At 38.9% G+C, this 24,413-nt stretch overlaps 1 protein-coding gene across 5 annotated transcripts in view; it reads right to left on the bottom strand.

Moving 5' to 3' along the window:
• LOC142208992 (Friend leukemia integration 1 transcription factor-like) overlaps nucleotides 1–24,413 on the bottom strand; it is a 39,715-nt gene continuing 15,302 nt past the window's right edge. For 2 of the 5 annotated variants that reach the window (XM_075277913.1, XM_075277916.1), the window contains exons 2-9: nucleotides 20,081–20,265; nucleotides 16,915–17,090; nucleotides 6,823–7,026; nucleotides 6,636–6,713; nucleotides 5,382–5,444; nucleotides 5,017–5,061; nucleotides 4,657–4,704; nucleotides 1–995 (exon numbers count right to left, since the gene is read on the bottom strand). In XM_075277913.1, the coding sequence (XP_075134014.1) occupies nucleotides 487–995; nucleotides 4,657–4,704; nucleotides 5,017–5,061; nucleotides 5,382–5,444; nucleotides 6,636–6,713; nucleotides 6,823–7,026; nucleotides 16,915–17,090; nucleotides 20,081–20,265 (1,308 nt within the window). In that variant the 3' untranslated portion in view covers nucleotides 1–486. The remainder of the gene's footprint in view (nucleotides 996–4,656; nucleotides 4,705–5,016; nucleotides 5,062–5,381; nucleotides 5,445–6,635; nucleotides 6,714–6,822; nucleotides 7,027–16,914; nucleotides 17,091–20,080; nucleotides 20,266–24,413) is intronic. The other 3 variants (XM_075277914.1, XM_075277915.1, XM_075277917.1) reach the window with 3 other exon arrangements.

Raw genomic sequence — 24,413 nt, 5'->3', positions numbered from 1 at the left:
GCCTAATGCCTTTTATTGGTAAAATACAATAAAAATACAAATAACATAAAAACACCAACAGACGATTCACAGAGCAGAGAGAGGTGTGACACCCCGTTACTCATCGCAGTCACTTAATCCTTAAGTCGCCATCTTCAGTCATCTTACAGTTTCTGTTCAGCAGTTGCCTATTTATATCTGTTTCTGGGAAAGCTGGGTAATGATGGATATGGCCGTTGTCATAGGAGGTTGGCACCCAGCTTTTCAGACTTCGGAACATTGAATCTGTTGAAATATGCAGTAGTTGACCAGATTTACCGGGTCTGGAACCTGGGAAAGCTGGGTGAGGAGGTAATGGCAGCCATATTGGTTGTAAATAGCATATCATACACTCCAGGGAAGACATTTTTATAATTTTGCTCTTTAAGAAATTCACCATATGCCTCCCTTTAAGAGTTCTCCTTTTGTACTCGGTTTTGCAGTTCGTCCTCTATTGTCATGATTGACTCAGTAGTAAATTGCTGAGTGCGACCCCAGTTGGCCGCCATGTTGCCTTGTCTGCCCTGGATACAGTCCACCCCCACCAGGAGGCGCGCTGATATACTGCACTGGAATGATGGCTGGCAGGGCGGGGGACTGGTTAGGGTGAGGGGGTAGTGGCACAGCTGACTTTGCTTGCTGGGTATAATAGTTCCCATCCTGGTATTTGCAGCCTGAGGGGTCGTTGTTGTGGTTTTGCTGGACCACCTGGATTCCTTGGAAGTCAAACTTGTAGGCGTATCTCTTCCCGTGCACCTTGCTCATGATGTTCTTGTCATAGTAGTAGCGCAGGGCCCGGCTCAGCTTGTCATAGTTCATATTGGGTTTGCTCTTGCGTTCCCCCCAGCGCCGGGCCACCTCATCTGGGTCCGTCATCTTGAATTCTCCGTTCAATCCTTCCCAGGCGATGCAGCCGGAATTTTCGCTGTCCGATAAGAGCTCGAGGAGGAATTGCCATAGTTGGATCTGGCCGCTTCCTAAGAAAATCAAGGAAAAGAAATTGGTGAGGTAACAATGGGGATGTATTGGTTGGGTATTAGAATAGCCCCATGCTTTATTATTGAGAAGTATGTTTATACGTATATACTCGAGTATAAGCCGACCCGAATATAAGCCGAGGCCCCTAATTTTACTACAAAAAACTGGGAAAACTTATATACTCGAGTATAAGCCGACCCGAATATAAGCCGAGCCCCCTAATTTTACTACAAAAAACTGGGAAAACTTATATACTCGAGTATAAGCTGACCCGAATATAAGCCGAGGTCCCTAATTTTACCACAAAAAAAACTGGGAAAACTTATATACTCGAGTATAAGCCGACCCGAATATAAGCCGAGGTCCCTAATTTTACCACAAAAAACTGGGAAAACTTATATACTCGAGTATAAGCCGACCCGAATATAAGCCGAGGCCCCTAATTTTACTACAAAAAACTGGGAAAACTTATATACTCGAGTATAAGCCGACCCGAATATAAGCCGAGGCCCCTAATTTTACTACAAAAAACTGGGAAAACTTATATACTCGAGTATAAGCCGACCCGAATATAAGCCGAGGCCCCTAATTTTACTACAAAAAACTGGGAAAACTTATATACTCGAGTATAAGCCTACCTGAATATAAGCCGAGGTCCCTAATTTTACCACAAAAAACTGGGAAAACTTATATACTCGAGTATAAGCCGACCCGAATATAAGCCGAGGCCCCTAATTTTACCAGCAGCACTCAAAATCAGGACCAAACTACGCGCTCCCGTGTCCCGTGTGAACGGGGACCTTAGTCTGCAGAGGAAAACTTTGTGAACTTTCTGTGAAAAGCGCTGCTGGGAAAGACCATGTTGCGTTTCTGTTGTGATTTTTCCCGTTTTTTCGCTGTGGCTCGCTACGTGGGGCCTTAGCCATAAGATTCCAATCAGTAGCATAGCTATAGAGGGTGTAGCAGTAGAAGTCGTGAAATCTGAGCGGGCCCCAAAAGTATCTCTGAGAAAATTTGGGCCCAGAAGACGCTGACCCCAAAGACATTGATATTCCCCCATAGGCTGCTAAAATGGTGAATGACCAGTCATTAGGGTTGAGCCGATCTTGAGATTTCAAGATCGATTTTAAAATCCGATCGCCGATCGTTTTCCAGCCGATCTCAATCCTGATCGCGATCGTGAAATTTGCTCGATCGCCGATCAGAATCCGATCTTTTCCGATCCCGATCCTCAACCCTAGTCAATGCTTCTCTATGAGAAAAGTCACTTTTAGGGTTGAGCCGATCTTGAGATAACCTCCGATCTCGATCCCGCTGGAAAAGATCGGGTCGGAATTCCGATCGCGATCGTGAAATTTACTCGATCGCCAAAAATCCGATCTTTTCCGATCCCGATCGCTCAACCCTACCAGTCATGCCTTATATTTGTGTGTACAGAGACCACCATTAATCGGAGAATAAGTCAAAATGGCTGCCCCCTTCCCCCTCGTCTTCCTCATCAGGGGTTTATATATTTACGACCACCCGTCTTTGTCACCCATAACAACCAATCACAGCGCAGCTTTCATTTTTCAAGGGCAGTATTTGACTAGAAAGCTGCGTTGCGATTGGTTCTTATGGGTGACAATACAGAATTCTAAGTCTGCCATGTTTGATATTGAAATTCTTGGCCTGGTAGTAAGTCATTATCAGGTTATTAGTGCTAATGACTTACAAGCCGGATTATGAGGAGCGGCCTAATGAAAACATTGACACATTTGTAGTCTGAGCGCAAGTAATTAAAGGGCCAGACGTCATGCCGAGAAGTGTAATCTGCTTTCTAGAGTCCGAGATGGAAAAGTGGTTGCCAGCTGAGCAGCCACAAGTAACCGATGGTGGGGAAGGGGGGCTAGGAAACTGGAGACCTAAGGAAACCGTCAGTAATCTCCAGGGTAATGGGAGACCGTGCTCCTTAATGAGCATTACAACATGGCAGTGTTTACTTACACAATATGGAGTCAACACCGCAGCTTGTGAGGTATTACTAAATCCTTACAGCTTTACCCCCGGCTTACGGAGGTTAGGCAGCCTATGGAGCAATGTTATCTATGCCCCCTCCCGCTTTTTAGTTCCCGTATTTCTTGTACCAAAATAGTTCTACAAGGTGCGTGCCCTCAGGATAAAATGGTATTCGTCCTGGGTGTTCCCTTCAGTACGAGCTAGGTTAGACCCAAATTGTTGTTTTTTAACAACGGAACAATTGGGGATTCAAAATGGCTGCCATAACACGGCTCAGAGTATAATAAGTGGAGGCCCAGGGAAGGTGAAAAGCAATTAAAAAACATTCACACTCATAGTTACCTCTTTTGGGTCTCCTCGCGAGGTTTGCTCTTACTCTTGCTTTACGCCTGATGATGTCATGCACCCGGGGTCACTGCAGAGGCCTGTGACCGCATGTGGTGTTGACCCCGGGCTTATGACATCATCAGGAGTCAAAGTGAGAGTGGCAGACACCATGACAAGGCCTAAAGGAGGTGAGGGTTAGAGATGTGCGAACACTGTTCGGATCAGCCGTTCCGAACAGCACGCTCCCATACAAATGAATGGAAGCACCTGGCACGTACACTTTGCCGACGGCCGGTTGCCGCGCCAGGTGCTTCCATTCATTTCTATGGGAGCGTGCTGTTTGGAACGGCTGATCCGAACAGTGTTCGCTCATCTCTAGTGAGAGTATAAGGGCTAGTTTTAACGGTGCACCGGCATCCCATCGCGACTTTCCACTCCGGATTAGGCTCAGATGAATGGGCCTAGTCTGGAGGCTAGTGTCACGAGGTGGACGTAAGCGGCTGAATCAGTCGCGGAATCCGCCTGAAGAAAGGGCCGCTCGCTTGATTTCAATGGGAGGCGTTTTTTTGAGCAGGATTTTGACACAGATTCTGCATCAAAATCCTGACCCTAAAGGTTTTTAATTTTTGTCACCTTCCCTAGGCCCCCACCTGTTATACTCTGGGATATGAAACGACCCAACAGTATAATTTCTCTTCCGGTTCTATCTGAACGTGTTCAACCCAAAATGAATTGGGGACCTGATTCCTCCGAACCAAATCCAGGGAGTTTCAACCATCTTTATTGACCATTTTTTACTCTGAAGTGTATAACAAGTGAATTTTGTACACATTTAATCTGCATTTTATTCATTAGATTGGCTTATAATATCATGAGACTCAAACATTTCGGCATTTGCTCCCATCCACAATGCAGCTTCAACTTTTTTGCTTCTTATCCACCATAAGTAGCTGATTTAAGTAGCATTACTCAGCAGGGGGCGACAAAGAGCATTCCAGCAAGCTCCTCCCAGTATTAGAAGACAAGAATGTCTCTAACATGATGGGACTGAATTTCTGAGTAAAATTAAAGGTATTCTTCCACAATTATCTGATAAAATTTCATCTTCGTTTCACTACTTAACATTATATGTATCATGGATGTAAATATCGACTGTGTCTGGAGTTGCCCTTTAAGATAGATTTCTACTGTAATTAAATCCCACACCTCAAATTTTGGGTGTATTTACATGTTGCTGTATTTTTTTTTTCCACAATTTTACGAAATTGAGGTAGTACTAACGCAATATGACCACAGCACATGAATACAACGTAGCTGTGTGGATGGATCTCTCACCTGGATTAGACAGGCGGCTGCTTGTTGGCCCCAGCACCTGATATGGATCTGCAATGGAAAGATTTCAGGCTCTCTCTCACACACACACTAGGTTTTCTTCGTGTAGAAAATGTGCGAAAAGTTCTGTAAGGGCTCGTTCCCGCGATGTAACGCGGCACTCATTCTGACACGTAAACACGTGTCAGAGTCAGCGCTTCAAAACAGAATCCCATTGACTTCAATGGGTTCCATCTTATGCGCGCTACACATTGAAATCAATGGGACTCTGCTTTGAAGCGCTGACTCTGACACGTGTATATGTGTCAGAATGAGTGCCGCGTGACATTGTGGGAACGAGCCCTAATTTTTCAATTGACTCACCTGGTGTGTTGCGTATGGCTATTGCTGGAGTCTGGGGTGGAGAACCTACAGTAAAATATATAAAAAATATTTTATAAGAATCACTTGTTTCTGTTAATCTTTGAGGGGTGTTATATAGAACATTGTTGAGGTCTTCTCCCTTTTTAATGTTTATTTGGAGGGCGGGGGATGTCACCAATCCGGTCACTCACTTTCCTCCCATTGATTCTGGATTATCAGGCGGTTATTGATCTATTACTGGTCAAAATATTTCAATGATACTTTAAAAAGGGGCGGGGCTGTGACAACCTTTTACTCATCCTCTTGGAAAATGGCAGTCATTGCTAGGTGACTGTTGAGGGTTGTAGTACAGTATAATATCTCACCTCTGTGGATTGTATTGCCGACTGAATTCCAGCTTGATCTCCGCGCATCGTCATATGCCGGCTCTGCAAATATAGTGCAGGAACCTTAGCATACCTCCCAACTTTTGAAGAACCGAAAGAGGGACAAAATGTGTGGCGTGCGTAGCGCGCCGCAGCAAATTTAGCCCCGCCCACTTTTGTGTTGACTCCGCCCACTCGTTAATTTTTCATGTGCCCGCACACAGTATAATCCTCCTACAGTCACCCGTAAATTATATGTCCCCCCTCTACCTCTCCCCCAGTTTCATATACACCCTTCATCTGCCCCCAGTTTCATGTCCCTCTTCCATCTCTGCCCCCAGATTCATGTCCCCCATCTCTGCCCTCAGATTCATGTCCTCTCCATCTCTGCCCCCAGTTTCATGTCCACTCCATCTCTGCCCCCAGATTCATGTCCCCCATCTCTGCCCTCAGATTCATGTCCCCACATCTCTGCCCCCAGATTCATGTCCCCCATCTCTGCCCTCAGATTCATGTCCTCTCCATCTCTGCCCCCAGATTCATGTCCCCACATCTCTGCCCCCAGATTCATGTCCCTCCATCTCTGCCCCCAGATTCATGTCCCTCCATCTCTGCCCCCAGATTCATGTCCCTCCATCTCTGCCCCCAAATTCATGTCCTCTGCATCTCTGCCCCCAGATTCATGTCCCCCATCTCTGCCCCCAGTTTCATGTCCACTCCATCTCTGCCCCCAGATTCATGTCCTCTCCATCTCTGCCCCCAGTGTCATGCCGTCCTCTCCTTCATCTGCCCCCAGATTCACGTTCCACCTCCACATTAAACTTACCTTCTCCTCCGTTCCCTCGCCGCTCTCTGCCCGCCTCTCTCGCTGACACATGCGGCTGAAGGAAGGAGCTGACACAGGTCAGCTCCTCGCTTCAGCCGCATGTGTCAGCGAGAGAGAGACGCAGCGGCGAAGCGAGCACGCAAGCAGCTTCAGCCGCATGTGTCAGGGAGAGAGGCGGGCAGCGGCGAAGCGAGGAGCTGACCTGTGTCAGCTCCTTCCTTCAGCCGCATGTGTGTTCAACTCAGATCTGCGTCCTCTGGACGCAGATCTGAGTTGAAATCGGGACATACCTCCCTCCAACCGGGACCGCGGGACATGTCACCCAAATCGTGACTGTCCCGCGGAAATCGGGACGGTTGGGAGGTATGACCTTAGTCAAGCACCATGGAGGCAATAACATGACATTTCCCTCTGACTGCCCCACTTACCTGACTTCACTGGGTTCCTTGGGGTCACCGGATGAGCTGGTGCAGCAGGGACCACAGTATATGTGAACGCCGGGCTATCTGTGAGAATTAATAAGACAATATGGATCAGGAGAGGAAGAAAATGCGTTGCGAGAATTAATGTCCACCTGTATTGTACTGACTGATGAAATATATCTGGGGTACATACTTTGCCGGAGATATGATAGGTGTGAGATCAGCAATTCAGAACTGTAAGATGATGCCATTCGTAAGAAGTCCTCCCGTGTCATCCTGCACAGTTCTTTCCCATCTACTCCTTGCATCAATAAGGTGTTCACATCACAGAGTCCATATTCCTTCACCGCCCAATCCAACCACTGAGCTACATGTTCCTGCGTCCAAGTCAATGGGTCTGTAGTCAGAAAGATAATCTTATTACCGTAAACTATAGAATATAATTAATATAATAGTGCTCCTATGTATCGGAATATATCTACTATAATACTGCTCCTATGTACAAGAATATAACTACTATAATACTACCTCCTATGTACAAGAATATAACTACTATAATACTGCTCCTATGTACAAGAATATAACTACTATAATACTGCTCCTATGTACAAGAATATAACTACTATAATACTGCTCCTATGTACAAGAATATAACTACTATAATACTGCTCCTATGTACAAGAATATGACTACTATAATACTGCTCCTACAGTCCTATGAAAAAGTTTGGGCACCCCTATTAATCTTAATCATTTTTAGTTCTAAATATTTTGGTGTTTGCAACAGCCATTTCAGTTTGATATATCTAATAACTGATGGACACAGTAATATTTCAGGATTGAAATGAGGTTTATTGTACTAACAGAAAATGCGCAATATGCATTAAACCAAAATTTGACCGGTGCAAAAATATGGGCACCTCAACAGAAAAGTGACATTAAAATTTAGTACATCCTCCTTTTGCAAAGATAACAGCCTCTAGTCGCTTCCTGTAGCTTTTAATCAGTTCCTGGATCCTGGATGAAGGTATTTTGGACCATTTCTTTCTACAAAACAAGTAGTTATATCCTTGTACATAAGAGTAGTATTATAGTAGTTATATTCTTGTACATAGGAGCAGTATTATAGTAGTTATATTCTTGTACATAGGAGTAGTATTATAGTAGTTATATTCTTGTACATAGGAGCAGTATTATAGTAGTTATATTCTTGTACATAGGAGTAGTATTATAGTAGTTATATTCTTGTACATAGGAGTAGTATTATAGTAGTTATATTCTTGTACATAGGAGTAGTATTATAGTAGTTATATCCTTGTACATAGGAGTAGTATTATAGTAGTTATATCCTTGTACATAGGAGTAGTATTATAGTAGTTATATTCTTGTACATAGGAGCAGTATTATAGTAGTTATATTCTTGTACATGGGAGGCAGTATTATAGTAGTTATATTCTTGTACATAGGAGTAGTATTATAGTAGTTATATTCTTGTACATAGGAGTAGTATTATAGTAGTTATATCCTTGTACATAAGAGTAGTATTATAGTAGTTATATCCTTGTACATAGGAGTAGTATTATAGTAGTTATATTCTAGTACATAGGAGTAGTATTATAGTAGTTATATTCTTGTACATAGGAGTAGTATTATAGTAGTTATATTCTTGTACATAGGAGTAGTATTATAGTAGTTATATCCTTGTACATAAGAGTAGTATTATAGTAGTTATATCCTTGTACATAGGAGTAGTATTATAGTAGTTATATTCTTGTACATAGGAGCAGTATTATAGTAGTTATATTCTTGTACATAGGAGTAGTATTATAGTAGTTATATTCTTGTACATAGGGGGCAGTATTATAGTAGTTATATTCTAGTACATAGGAGTAGTATTATAGTAGTTATATTCTTGTACATAGGAGCAGTATTATAGTAGTTATATTCTTGTGTATAGGGGGCAGTATTATAGTAGTTATATTCTTATACATAGGAGCAGTATTATAGTAGTTATATTCTTGTACATAGGAGTAGTATTATAGTAGTTATATTCTTGTACATAGGAGCAGTATTATAGTAGTTATATTCTTGTACATAGGAGTAATATTATAGTAGTTATATTCTTGTACATAGGAGTAGTATTATAGTAGTTATATTCTTGTACATAGGAGTAGTATTATAGTAGTTATATCCTTGTACATAAGAGTAGTATTATAGTAGTTATATCCTTGTACATAGGAGTAGTATTATAGTAGTTATATCCTTGTACATAGGAGTAGTATTATAGTAGTTATATTCTTGTACATAGGAGTAGTATTATAGTAGTTATATTCTTGTACATAGGAGCAGTATTATAGTAGTTATATTCTTGTACATGGGAGGCAGTATTATAGTAGTTATATTCTTGTACATAGGAGTAGTATTATAGTAGTTATATTCTTGTACATAGGAGTAGTATTATAGTAGTTATATCCTTGTACATAAGAGTAGTATTATAGTAGTTATATCCTTGTACATAGGAGTAGTATTATAGTAGTTATATTCTAGTACATAGGAGTAGTATTATAGTAGTTATATTCTTGTACATAGGAGTAGTATTATAGTAGTTATATTCTTGTACATAGGAGTAGTATTATAGTAGTTATATCCTTGTACATAAGAGTAGTATTATAGTAGTTATATCCTTGTACATAGGAGTAGTATTATAGTAGTTATATTCTTGTACATAGGAGCAGTATTATAGTAGTTATATTCTTGTACATAGGAGTAGTATTATAGTAGTTATATTCTTGTACATAGGGGGCAGTATTATAGTAGTTATATTCTAGTACATAGGAGTAGTATTATAGTAGTTATATTCTTGTACATAGGAGCAGTATTATAGTAGTTATATTCTTGTGTATAGGGGGCAGTATTATAGTAGTTATATTCTTATACATAGGAACAGTATTATAGTAGTTATATTCTTGTATATAGGAGTAGTATTATAGTAGTTATATCCTTGTACATAGGAGTAGTATTATAGTAGTTATATTCTTGTACATAGGAGTAGTATTATAGTAGTTATATTCTTGTACATAGGAGCAGTATTATAGTAGTTATATTCTTGTACATGGGAGGCAGTATTATAGTAGTTATATTCTTGTACATAGGAGTAGTATTATAGTAGTTATATTCTTGTACATAGGAGTAGTATTATAGTAGTTATATCCTTGTACATAAGAGTAGTATTATAGTAGTTATATCCTTGTACATAGGAGTAGTATTATAGTAGTTATATTCTAGTACATAGGAGTAGTATTATAGTAGTTATATTCTTGTACATAGGAGTAGTATTATAGTAGTTATATTCTTGTACATAGGAGTAGTATTATAGTAGTTATATCCTTGTACATAAGAGTAGTATTATAGTAGTTATATCCTTGTACATAGGAGTAGTATTATAGTAGTTATATTCTTGTACATAGGAGCAGTATTATAGTAGTTATATTCTTGTACATAGGAGTAGTATTATAGTAGTTATATTCTTGTACATAGGGGGCAGTATTATAGTAGTTATATTCTAGTACATAGGAGTAGTATTATAGTAGTTATATTCTTGTACATAGGAGTAGTATTATAGTAGTTATATCCTTGTACATAAGAGTAGTATTATAGTAGTTATATCCTTGTACATAGGAGTAGTATTATAGTAGTTATATTCTTGTACATAGGAGCAGTATTATAGTAGTTATATTCTTGTACATAGGAGTAGTATTATAGTAGTTATATTCTTGTACATAGGGGGCAGTATTATAGTAGTTATATTCTAGTACATAGGAGTAGTATTATAGTAGTTATATTCTTGTACATAGGAGCAGTATTATAGTAGTTATATTCTTGTGTATAGGGGGCAGTATTATAGTAGTTATATTCTTATACATAGGAGCAGTATTATAGTAGTTATATTCTTGTACATAGGAGTAGTATTATAGTAGTTATATTCTTGTACATAGGAGCAGTATTATAGTAGTTATATTCTTGTACATAGGAGTAATATTATAGTAGTTATATTCTTGTACATAGGAGTAGTATTATAGTAGTTATATTCTTGTACATAGGAGTAGTATTATAGTAGTTATATCCTTGTACATAAGAGTAGTATTATAGTAGTTATATCCTTGTACATAGGAGTAGTATTATAGTAGTTATATTCTTGTACATAGGAGTAGTATTATAGTAGTTATATTCTTGTACATAGGAGCAGTATTATAGTAGTTATATTCTTGTACATGGGAGGCAGTATTATAGTAGTTATATTCTTGTACATAGGAGTAGTATTATAGTAGTTATATTCTTGTACATAGGAGTAGTATTATAGTAGTTATATCCTTGTACATAAGAGTAGTATTATAGTAGTTATATCCTTGTACATAGGAGTAGTATTATAGTAGTTATATTCTAGTACATAGGAGTAGTATTATAGTAGTTATATTCTTGTACATAGGAGTAGTATTATAGTAGTTATATTCTTGTACATAGGAGTAGTATTATAGTAGTTACATCCTTGTACATAAGAGTAGTATTATAGTAGTTATATCCTTGTACATAGGAGTAGTATTATAGTAGTTATATTCTTGTACATAGGAGCAGTATTATAGTAGTTATATTCTTGTGTATAGGGGGCAGTATTATAGTAGTTATATTCTTATACATAGGAGCAGTATTATAGTAGTTATATTCTTGTACATAGGAGTAGTATTATAGTAGTTATATTCTTGTACATAGGAGCAGTATTATAGTAGTTATATTCTTGTACATAGGAGTAGTATTATAGTAGTTATATTCTTGTACATAGGAGTAGTATTATAGTAGTTATATTCTTGTACATAGGAGTAGTATTATAGCAGTTATATCCTTGTACATAAGAGTAGTATTATAGTAGTTATATCCTTGTACATAGGAGTAGTATTATAGTAGTTATATTCTTGTACATAGGAGTAGTATTATAGTAGTTATATTCTTGTACATAGGAGCAGTATTATAGTAGTTATATTCTTGTACATGGGAGGCAGTATTATAGTAGTTATATCCTTGTACATAAGAGTAGTATTATAGTAGTTATATCCTTGTACATAGGAGTAGTATTATAGTAGTTATATTCTAGTACATAGGAGTAGTATTATAGTAGTTATATTCTTGTACATAGGAGTAGTATTATAGTAGTTATATTCTTGTACATAGGAGTAGTATTATAGTAGTTATATCCTTGTACATAAGAGTATTATTATAGTAGTTATATCCTTGTACATAGGAGTAGTATTATAGTAGTTATATTCTTGTACATAGGAGCAGTATTATAGTAGTTATATTCTTGTACATAGGAGTAGTATTATAGTAGTTATATTCTTGTACATAGGGGGCAGTATTATAGTAGTTATATTCTAGTACATAGGAGTAGTATTATAGTAGTTATATTCTTGTACATAGGAGCAGTATTATAGTAGTTATATTCTTGTGTATAGGGGGCAGTATTATAGTAGTTATATTCTTATACATAGGAGCAGTATTATAGTAGTTATATTCTTGTACATAGGAGTAGTATTATAGTAGTTATATTCTTGTACATAGGAGCAGTATTATAGTAGTTATATTCTTGTACATAGGAGTAATATTATAGTAGTTATATTCTTGTACATAGGAGTAGTATTATAGTAGTTATATTCTTGTACATAGGAGTAGTATTATAGTAGTTATATCCTTGTACATAAGAGTAGTATTATAGTAGTTATATCCTTGTACATAGGAGTAGTATTATAGTAGTTATATTCTTGTACATAGGAGTAGTATTATAGTAGTTATATTCTTGTACATAGGAGCAGTATTATAGTAGTTATATTCTTGTACATGGGAGGCAGTATTATAGTAGTTATATTCTTGTACATAGGAGTAGTATTATAGTAGTTATATTCTTGTACATAGGAGTAGTATTATAGTAGTTATATCCTTGTACATAAGAGTAGTATTATAGTAGTTATATCCTTGTACATAGGAGTAGTATTATAGTAGTTATATTCTAGTACATAGGAGTAGTATTATAGTAGTTATATTCTTGTACATAGGAGTAGTATTATAGTAGTTATATTCTTGTACATAGGAGTAGTATTATAGTAGTTATATTCTTGTACATAGGAGCAGTATTATAGTAGTTATATTCTTGTACATAGGAGCAGTATTATAGTAGTTATATTCTAGTACATAGGAGGCAGTATTATAGTAGTTATATTCTTGTACATAGGAGTAGTATTATAGTAGTTATATTCTTGTACATAGGAGCAGTATTATAGTAGTTATATTCTTGTACATAGGAGCAATATTATAGTAGTTATATTCTTGTACATAGGAGTAGTATTATAGTAGTTATATTCTTGTACATAGGAGCAGTATTATAGTAGTTATATTCTTGTACATAGGAGCAATATTATAGTAGTTATATTCTTGTACATAGGAGTAGTATTATAGTAGTTATATTCTTGTACATAGGAGCAGTATTATAATAGTTATATTCTAGTACATAGGAGTAGTATTATAGTAGTTATATTCTTGTACATAAGAGTAGTATTATAGTAGTTATATTCTTGTACATAGGAGTAGTATTATAGTAGTTATATTCTTGTACATACAGTCCTATGAAAAAGTTTGGGCACCCCTATTAATCTTAATCATTTTTAGTTCTAAATATTTTGGTATTTGCAACAGCCATTTCAGTTTGATATATCTAATAACTGATGGACACAGTAATATTTCAGGATTGAAATGAGGTTTATTGTACTAACAGAAAATGCGCAATATGCATTAAACCAAAATTTGACTGGTGCAAAAGTATGGGCACCTCAACAGAAAAGTGACATTAATATTTAGTACATCCTCCTTTTGCAAAGATAACAGCCTCTAGTCGCTTCCTGTAGCTTTTAATCAGTTCCTGGATCCTGGATGAAGGTATTTTGGACCATTTCTTTCTACAAAACAATTCAAGTTCAGTTAAGTTTGATGGTCGCCGAACATGGACAGCCCGCTCTCAAATGATCTGAAAACAAAGATTGTTCAACATAGTTGTTCAGGGGAAGAATACAAAACGTTGTCTCAGAGATTTAACCTGTCAGTTTCCACTGTGAGGAACATAGTAAGGAAATGGAAGACCACAGGGACAGTTCTTGTTAAGCCCAGAAGTGGCAGGCCAAGAAAAATATCAGAAAGGCAGAGAAGAAGAATGGTGAGAACAGTCAAGGACAATCCACAGACACCTCCAAAGAGCTGCAGCATCATCTTGCTGCAGATGGTGTCACTGTGCATCGGTCAACTATACAGCGCACTTTGCACAAATAGAAGCTGTATGGGAGAGTGATGAGAAAGAAGCCGTTTCTGCACGTACGCCACAAATAGAGTATAACTATTATAATACTGCTCCTATGTACAAGAATATAACTACTATAATACTACTCCTATGTACTAGAATATAACTACTATAATACTGCTCCTATGTACAAGAATATGTACAAGAATATAACTACTATAATACTACTCCTATGTACAAGAATATAACTACTATAATACTGCCTCCTATGTACTAGAATATAACTACTATAATACTGCTCCTATGTACAAGAATATAACTACTATAATACTGCCCCCTATGTACAAGAATATAACTACTATAATACTACTCCTATGTACTAGAATATAACTACTATAATACTGCTCCTATGTACAAGAATATAACTACTATAATACTACTCCTATGTACAAGAATATAACTACTATAATACTACTCCTATGTACAAGAATATAACTACTATAATACTGCCTCCTATGTACAAGAATATAACTACTATAATACTGCTCCTATGTACAAGAATATAACTACTATAATACTACTCCTATGTACTAGAATATAACAACTATAATACTGCTCCTATGTACAAGAATATAACTACTATAATACTACTCCTATGTACAAGGATATAACTACTATAATACTACTCTTATGTACAAGGATATAACTACTATAATACTACTCCTATGTACAAGAATATAACTACTATAATACTACTCCTATGTACAAGAATATAACTACTATAATACTACTCCTATGTACAAGAATATAACTACTATAATACTACTCCTATGTACTAGAATATAACTACTATAATACTGCTCCTATGTACAAGAATATAACTACTATAATACTACCCCTATGTACAAGGATATAACTACTATAATACTACTTTTATGTACAAGGATATAACTACTATAATACTACTCCTATGTACAAGAATATAACTACTATAATACTACTCCTATGTACAAGAATATAACTACTATAATACTGCCTCCTATGTACTAGAATATAACTACTATAATACTGCTCCTATGTACAAGAATATAACTACTATAATACTGCTCCTATGTACAAGAATATAACTACTATAATACTACTCCTATGTACAAGGATATAACTACTATAATACTACTCTTATGTACAAGGATATAACTACTATAATACTACTCCTATGTACAAGAATATAACTACTATAATACTACTCCTATGTACTAGAATATAACTACTATAATACTGCTCCTATGTACAAGAATATAACTACTATAATACTACTCCTATGTACAAGAATATAACTACTATAATACTGCCTCCTATGTACAAGAATATAACTACTATAATACTACTCCTATGTACAAGAATATAACTACTATAATACTGCTCCTATGTACAAGAATATAACTACTATAATACTACTCCTATGTACTAGAATATAACTACTATAATACTGCTCCTATGTACAAGAATATAACTACTATAATACTACCCCTATGTACAAGGATATAACTACTATAATACTACTTTTATGTACAAGGATATAACTACTATGATACTACTCCTATGTACAAGAATATAACTACTATAATACTGCCTCCTATGTACTAGAATATAACTACTATAATACTGCTCCTATGTACAAGAATATAACTACTATAATACTGCCCCCTATGTACAAGAATATAACTACTATAATACTACTCCTATGTACTAGAATATAACTACTATAATACTGCTCCTATGTACAAGAATATAACTACTATAATACTACTCCTATGTACAAGAATATAACTACTATAATACTGCCTCCTATGTACAAGAATATAACTACTATAATACTACTCCTATGTACAAGGATATAACTACTATAATACTACTCCTATGTACTAGAATATAACTACTATAATACTGCTCCTATGTACAAGAATATAACTACTATAATACTACTCCTATGTACAAGGATATAACTACTATAATACTACTCTTATGTACAAGGATATAACTACTATAATACTACTCCTATGTACAAGAATATAACTACTATAATACTACTCCTATGTACTAGAATATAACTACTATAATACTGCTCCTATGTACAAGAATATAACTACTATAATACTACTCCTATGTACTAGAATATAACTACTATAATACTGCTCCTATGTACAAGAATATAACTACTATAATACTACTCCTATGTACAAGGATATAACTACTATAATACTACTCTTATGTACAAGGATATAACTACTATAATACTACTCCTATGTACAAGAATATAACTACTATAATACTACTCCTATGTACTAGAATATAACTACTATAATACTGCTCCTATGTACAAGAATATAACTACTATAATACTACTCCTATGTACAAGAATATAACTACTATAATACTGCTCCTATGTACAAGAATATATCTACTATAATACTACTCCTATGTACAAGAATATAACTACTATAATACTGCTCCTATGTACAAGAATATAACTACTATAATACTATTCCTATGTACAAGAATAACTACTATAATACTGCTCCTATGTACAAGAATATAACTACTATAATACTGCTCCTATGTACAAGAATATAACTACTATAATACTGCTCCTATGTACAAGAATATAACTACTATAATACTGCTCCTATGTACAAGAATATAACTACTATAATACTGCTCCTATGTACAAGAATATAACTACTATAATACTACCTCCTATGTACAAGAATATAACTACTATAATACTACTCCTATGTACAAGAATATAACTACTATAATACTACTCCTATGTACAAGAATATAACTACTATAATACTGCTCCTATGTACAAGAATATAACTACTATAATACATATGTTGCGATGACTATGATAATGCTATAACATACTTCTCCATTACACCCTGCCCCCTACCTGCGGGTACGATCACCCTCTTTTCCTCATTGCCGTTAATTTCACTTGGTGATCCCGTCCCGTTACTTGTGGTGTCGGGGTAGTTGTTCTGGTAGTTTGTATGCGGAGTCTCACTGTCTTCTTCTGGTTTATTCACTTCTCTTACTTGAACTCCATTTGGGGGGAGTTGGGGGGGTCTGCACGAGAGCACAAGAGAAAACAATATTGATATGATGAATGGGTCGTTCCTGCACTTATCTATGGGTTGAGTCCGGTATTGCAGTTCAGCCCTTGTATACAGTACTAGAGGGAGGACCCGGCTTCGCACGGGTATATTACAATTTATGTTTGTGTACTGGCCCCATAAGAATTGTCCAATTTTGCACTGATGTATTTTGTATGTGGTTTGTGTGTATGTCCATAAGCGTCATGTGATTATGTGTATCTCATTTTGGATGTCAGTGAAAAACCTGTGATCAGTTGTTATGGATACCTGGAGTAAAGCTGTATCTAATCCTTCCCCGTGTAGTACTGTGTTTAGATGAAAGTGTCTAATTCTTGTTGGTGTGGTACTTTGTGCAGATGCACATATCTAATCCTCCCCATGTGATATTGTGTGAAGAGGCGCGTATCTAATCCTCCAGTAAGTGAAACTGTGTGCAGACGCGCGTATCTAATGACTCTGGCGTGTGGTACTGTGTAGATGCGCATGTCTAATCCTCCCCCATGTGGAACTGTGTGCTGAGACGCGTATCTAATTCTCTGGCATGTGGTACTGTATGCAGAGGCCTGTATCTAATCCTCCCGTGTGGTACAGTGTTCAGATGCACGTATCTAATCCTCCCCTGTGTGGTATTGTGTGAAGAGGCGCGTATCTAATCCTCCCCCGTGTGATACTGTGTGCTGAGACGCATATCTAATTCTCTGGCTTGTGGTACTGTGTGCAGAGGCATGTATCTAATCCTCCAAAGTGTGATACTGTGTGCACACACGTATCTAATCCTTCCCTGTGTGGTACTGTGTGAAGAGTCGCGTATCTAATCCTACTGCATGTGGTACTGTATGCAGACGCGTGTATCTAATTCTATGGCGTGTACAACTGTGTGCAGACGCACGTATCTAATCCTCTGGAGTGTGGAACTGTGTGTAGAAGCGCGTATCTAATTCTACGGCATGTGGTACTGTGTGCAGACGCGCGTATCTAATCCTCCCCATGTGGTACTGTGTGTAGATGCGCATATCTAATCCTACGGCATGTGGTACTGTGTGCAGACGCGTGTATCTAATCCTATGGCGTGTACAACTGTGTGAAGACACGTGTATCTAATCCTCCCCTGTGTGGTATTGTGTGAAGAGGTGCGTATCTAATCCTACAGTGTGTAGAACTGTGTGTAGAAGCATGCATCTAATCCCCCGGCATGTGGTAATGTGTGCAGACGTGCGTATCTAATCCTCCCCATGTGGTACTGTGTGTAGACGCGCGTATCTAATCCTACGGCATGTGGTACTGTGTGCAGACACGTGTATCTAATCCTATGGCGTGTACAACTGTGTGAAGACACGTGTATCTAATCCTCCCCTGTGTGGTATTGTGTGAAGAGGTGCGTATCTAATCCTACAGTGTGTGGAACTGTGTGTAGAAGCATGTATATAATCCCCCGGCATGTGGTACTGTGTGCAGACGTGCGTATCTAATCCTCCCCCATGTGTTACTGTGTGCTGAGACGCGTATCTAATTCTCTGGCTTGTGGTACTGTGTGCAGAGGCATGTATCTAATCCTCCAAAGTGTGGTACTGTGTGCACACACGTATCTAATCTTTCCCTGTGTGGTATTGTGTGAAGAGGCGCGTATCTAATCCTTCGGCGTGTGGAACTGTGTGTAGACGCACGTATCTAATCCTACTGCATGTGGTACTGTGTGAAGAGGCGTGTATCTAATCCTATGGCGTGTATAACTGTGTGCAGACGCGCGTATCTAATCCTCTGGAGTGTGGAACTGTGTGTAGACGCGTGTATCTAATCCTAAGGCATGTGGTACTCTGTGCAGATGCGTGTATCTAATCCTATGGCGTGTACAAATGTGTGCAGATGTGCGTATCTAATCCTCTGGAGTGTGGAACTGTGTGTAGACGCCTGTATCTAATCCTTCGGTATGTGGAACCGTGTGCAGATGTACGTATCAAATCCTTCAGTGTGTGGAACTGTGTGGAGATGCGCGTATTTAATTCTCTGGTTTGTGGGACTGTGTGCAGACCCGTGTATCTAATCCTCTGGTGTGTGATACTGTGTGCTGATCTGTGTATCTAATCCTCTGATGCGTGTATCTCAGTTTGGATATCAGTGTTGTATTGTGCATGTGGAGTGACCGTGTGTATTGCAGTTGGAATATGAGTGAAAGTCTTGCAGGTTTGTATTGGCTAAGGGGGGGGGGCACTGTGTTTGAAATGCTGTATCTCAGCAACGGTACATCCGAGCGAGTTGGAGTCTCATCTTAAACCTTCCCGGATATCTGAAGTATCTCTGTACCAAATTTGGTGAAGATCGGTTCAGTCGTTTGGTTCGCATTAGAGCACAGACAGACAGACAGACAGACAGAAATTCATTTTTATAATATAGGGAGATAGAGCAATGTAAAGAGTATATTCAGGGTTTCTACGCAGCTGAATCTTGGTCCCAGTGATACGATTATTGATGGTGTACTATGTGATACATTAACCACTAGGGGCGCTGTTTCATGAGTAAACTTTTTCCTTTTGGTGATCTCTGTCAAGTCTACAGCGAGATAACCTGACTTCCTGCAGTGCAGATTATATCCTCATCTCCCCCGCCACCTGTCCAGATTGGGAACGTCACCACTAGAGCGTTAGGATCCGTCACAAGTCTCAGCCTTAAAACAAGTCCAAGGTGTGAGACGGTTTCCTTCACTGTTAAAAGAAGATATGGCCAGCCATGAATTGAGATACAACCTCTTTGTGTGCACTAAGTCTTAGGACCAGGTCAAGGCACCACCAGCAGAGCGTAGACTTCGCCTCCTTGACTGGTGGGCATTATCTTTGTAATTTGTGGTTTTGAAGATGGCGGAGGAGCATTCCCCATTCCATATTTTATGTGACGCACCTTAGACCTGGTACAAAACTTCTACATTGGTATATTTCTCTAGACTTTCCACCCAGTAAGACTCCTCACCGAATCCTGGCTTGTACTTCAATCTCCTGTTTCACGTTGAAATGGCGATCACGGCTGGGCCCCCACGCAGACTCCTGAAGGTTCCCACGTTCCTTATATCTGATTGAGTATTCATCGGGCATCTCTGTCTTCATCAGAAGCGGGGAGAAGAGGGTGTGGTCCTCACTGACCACCGAAAGGGCCTCCTAGATGAAAAAAAGGTAAAAGATTAAAGATAAGACAATTTTGGCAATTTGGCCGGATGCATAGGAAATTTACAAATAACCATATGTAATAAAGAGAGACTTAAAGGGATCCTATAGCCTTAAGAAAGGCTATTCTTCTCCTACCTTTAGATGTCTTCTCCTGGCCGCCGTTCTGTAGAAATCCCGTTTTTCTTCTGTATGCAAATGAGTTCTCTCGCAGCACTGGGGGCGTCTCCAATGCTGCAAGAGAACTCTCTCCATCTTCTTCAGGAACGTCCTCTTCACGCATCTTCTTCCAGGGGTTGGCTTGAGACTTGTAGGCCTCGGGCAGAGCCGACTGCGCATGCCCACAGGCCACAAGAAAATGACCACTTACTTACTGTGTAAGAGGCCATTTTTCTTGTGGCCGCGGGCATGCGCAGTCGGCTCTGCCCAAGGCTTACAAGTTTCACCACCTGCGCCAGAAGAAGATGCATGAAGAGGACGTTCCTGAAGAAGATGGAGGCTGTGCTGGAGAGTTCTCTCACAGCTTTGGGGACGCCCCCAGTGCTGTGAGAGAACTCATTTGCATACCGACGAAAACCGGGATTTCTATGGAACAGCAGCCCGGAGAAGAAATCTAAAGGTAGGAGAAGAATAGCCTTTCTTAAGGCTATTCCTACGTGGTAGGGACAAAAAATGCCACCTGAATGATAGGATCCCTTTAAAGGGTTAGTTCACTATGAGCAACTTAGTTTCCATGTTACATGGTCACTATGTGATAGCAGAAGGTTTAGTCTGGTACCCACGAGATCTTTACATTGACCTAATGATATCAATTAGCCTGTGAAGATTTCAACGGATGTCAAAAACATTAAAAGGAACCCTCCACCACGATGGATTAGGTTGTCACGAGCCAATGGGTGCAACAGAGCAAATAAAATAGTCCCCAGCTATTAATCAGAGGCCTAAAATCAGTTAGCCCCGCCTCCTAACTCCTCAGTAGAGAGAACTTCCTGTTTCTCAGTAGGTCTGCAGGAAGTGCTTTCTCACATGACTTCTCCCGCCTCTGCTGATTGGCTGAGTGGTCCTCTTTTCTGCTCTCCTGATGACCGGTCTACGCACCCCTCCCCCTGACCTTTTATAGTAAGAGAATAAATACTTCTTATGTCGGTAGAACAATAAGATTTTCTCAGGGGAAGTGACAACAATGGAGGCAAAGCCGGCCAAGAAGGTTCTAGATGTTATTACTCAGATATAAATATATTTTATCACAGACGGAAATTCCACAGAATATGTTTTTGTTTTTTTGTAGCCATTGCAGAAAGTCAGCAGATCGTCCATCAGTGACCCCAGATGGCTTAAAGGGACTGTCCATTTAAAGGTGATTTCTTTTACGGGCCAATTTTTTTTTGCTTCCGACAAAAGGCCATTCTGGTGGCCAGCATCTTGTGACGGGCATGCTCAGATGTATGTATGGTAGTGGGCCTGCTCAGATGTATATACGGTAGAGGGCCTGCTCAGATGTATATATGGTAGAGGGCATGCTCAGATGTATATATGGTAGAGGGCATGCTCAGATGTATATATGGTAGAGGGCATGCTCAGATGTATATACAGTAGAGGGCATGTTCAGATGTATATACGGTAGAGGGCATATTCAGATGTAGAGGGCCTGCTCAGATGTATATATGGTAGAGGGCATGCTCAAATGTATATATGGTAGAGGGCATGCTCAGATGTATATATGGTTGAGGGCATTCTCAGATGTATATAAGGTGGAGAGAAGGGTTGGTCACCTGACAGGACGACACCACAGTTGTATACCTATATAATAGTTTTACTGTATATAGTCTATACCCGAGGCAAAGATTCAGTCTGTTGCCCTGGTCTGTATGTATATACCCCTGTACAGGTATATATTATGTAAATGCTATTCCCCCACTCACCCAGTATACACAATTACACACAGATTACAACTCTTCCTGGCACAGGATTGCATATGTTCTGTGAGATCTCATACTTTGTACAACCAGAGGATATTGCCCCACTGACCTCAGGTTACACAACCGATATTACCCCACAAACCTCCACCTGAGGGACAGAGAGAAAGATCTGGGACTGCGCAAAAATCAAGAAAGATTTAGAGAGAATCTGTCCTTTGTGGGAAATCAATCTCAGCTCTGTATCGACAATGTCACACGATGGGCTTAGATACAGCGGCTTAGCAGACAGTATCACGTATGATAGGCTTAGATACCTACTCAGCAGTATAGTATCACATATGAAAGGCATAGATACATCCTCAGCAGTACAACCTCACACATCATAGGCTTAGATACACGTTCTGCAGACCAGTATTGCACATCATAGGCTTAGATATCTGCTCAGCAGCCAAGTATCATATATAGAGTCAGATACATACTTCGTATCACACATTATAGGCTTAGATACATGCTGGGCAGCACATTATTACATTATAGGCTTAGATACATGCTGAGCACCACAATATTACACGTTATAGGCTTAGATACATGCTGAGCACCACAATATTACACATAACAGGCTTAGATACATGCTGAGCACCACAATATTACACATTATAGGCTTAGATACATGCTGAGAACCACAATATTACACATTATAGGTTTAGATACATGCTGAGCACTACAATATTACACATTATAGGCTTAGATACATGCTGAGCACCACAATATTACACATTATAGGCTTAGATACATGCTGAGCACCACAATAATACACATTATAGGCTTAGATACATGCTGAGCACCACAATATTACACATTACAGGATTAGATACATGCACAGTGTCACACATCATAGGCTTAGATTCAAGCTCAGCCGTACAGTATCACATAACACAAGCTTAGATACAGCAGCTGAACAATTAGTATGATACATGATAGACTTGAATACAACCGTTTCGTGGACAGTATCACATCATGGCTTGGATACATTGCTCATCAGAGGCGTATGACACCAGTGGCGTAACGTGAAGCTCCTAGGCCCAGATACTAAATCTTTAATGGGTCCCCTATCTACCTAGTGGTATATCTTATGTGGCAGAGGGACATTTAGGGCCCCCTCAGGGCTCAGGGCCTGGTGGAGACCGCTACCACTCCACCTCAGGAATTATGAATCCCTGCACTATCTCTTCTACCATAAAGTCGCCCCCTGGAGACCGTCAAGATGTCTGCCGCTGTACGGTATTATCAGCTCTTAGACTCTTCATAAACAAGAACTATATTATATTACCTCAGAGCTGCATTCACAGTTCTGCTCGATGTTTTTGGGAACTGTCACAGGCCACTTTACAGTTTCCTTTAAGGCATGCTGATGGTTTCCCTAAAGGGGGCAATTCCACCGTCAATTCTTCCCTGAAGCAGTGCGAGGACGCTTTAAGAGATGTCAATGGGGGAAGGTGAACACGGTGGCGATTCCTCCCGCCATCTTTACTACTTGCTCTTTCGGGCTTCGTCCATGACCCTCTGTGTGATTTCTGGTCTGGTAAAGCAGAAGCTTCGGTGTCGTTCTCCACTTTCACAATGACTGCAGCCTCCATATCACTGTATGATCTGGTAAAGTGTTATGAATGGCTATTTTTGTCTCCACATGGGAAGTCTTTGCAATTTTTTATTTCATTTTTTTTCTAAACGGTTGGTTTTGCGAGATCCTGAAATACTCTGTGCTGCAGACGACCTATTCCTCTCACTGTGTCACAATGTCAGTGCAATCTCTCTCCGTGTTCCTATTCTTCTCTGAAGTGGACAGGCTATTGCTTACTACAAAATCAGCTCTCCTGAGATCCTCTGTGCTGCTGGTAGCCTGAATACAGTGTAGTTTGCAGTTTACTCCTGTGTCCACATTTTCCTACAGTTACTGCACTTTCCTCTCCTGACATACTCTGTGCTGCTGAGGACATGTAACCTGCTCCATTTACTATCTGTTGATAGTGACCTCTCACAAGAGCAGCAGATTCCTTTCCTAAATACTATGTGCTGCTGTGGACTCTTCTCATACCACTATGTAACTCCCAGATACACTCAAGTAACTGCAACTTACCCAGCACACTACGCTCCTGAAATACTCTGTGCTCCCGGTCATCCTACTCCTCTGCGTAACTCAGTTTATGGCTACCCAGAAGATCA

This window comes from Leptodactylus fuscus, chromosome 6 (assembly GCF_031893055.1).
Source record: "Leptodactylus fuscus isolate aLepFus1 chromosome 6, aLepFus1.hap2, whole genome shotgun sequence".
NCBI lineage: Eukaryota > Metazoa > Chordata > Amphibia > Anura > Leptodactylidae > Leptodactylus > Leptodactylus fuscus.
The sequence above is the reverse complement of the archived record's forward strand: the minus strand, read 5'-3'. Positions and strand labels throughout refer to the sequence as shown.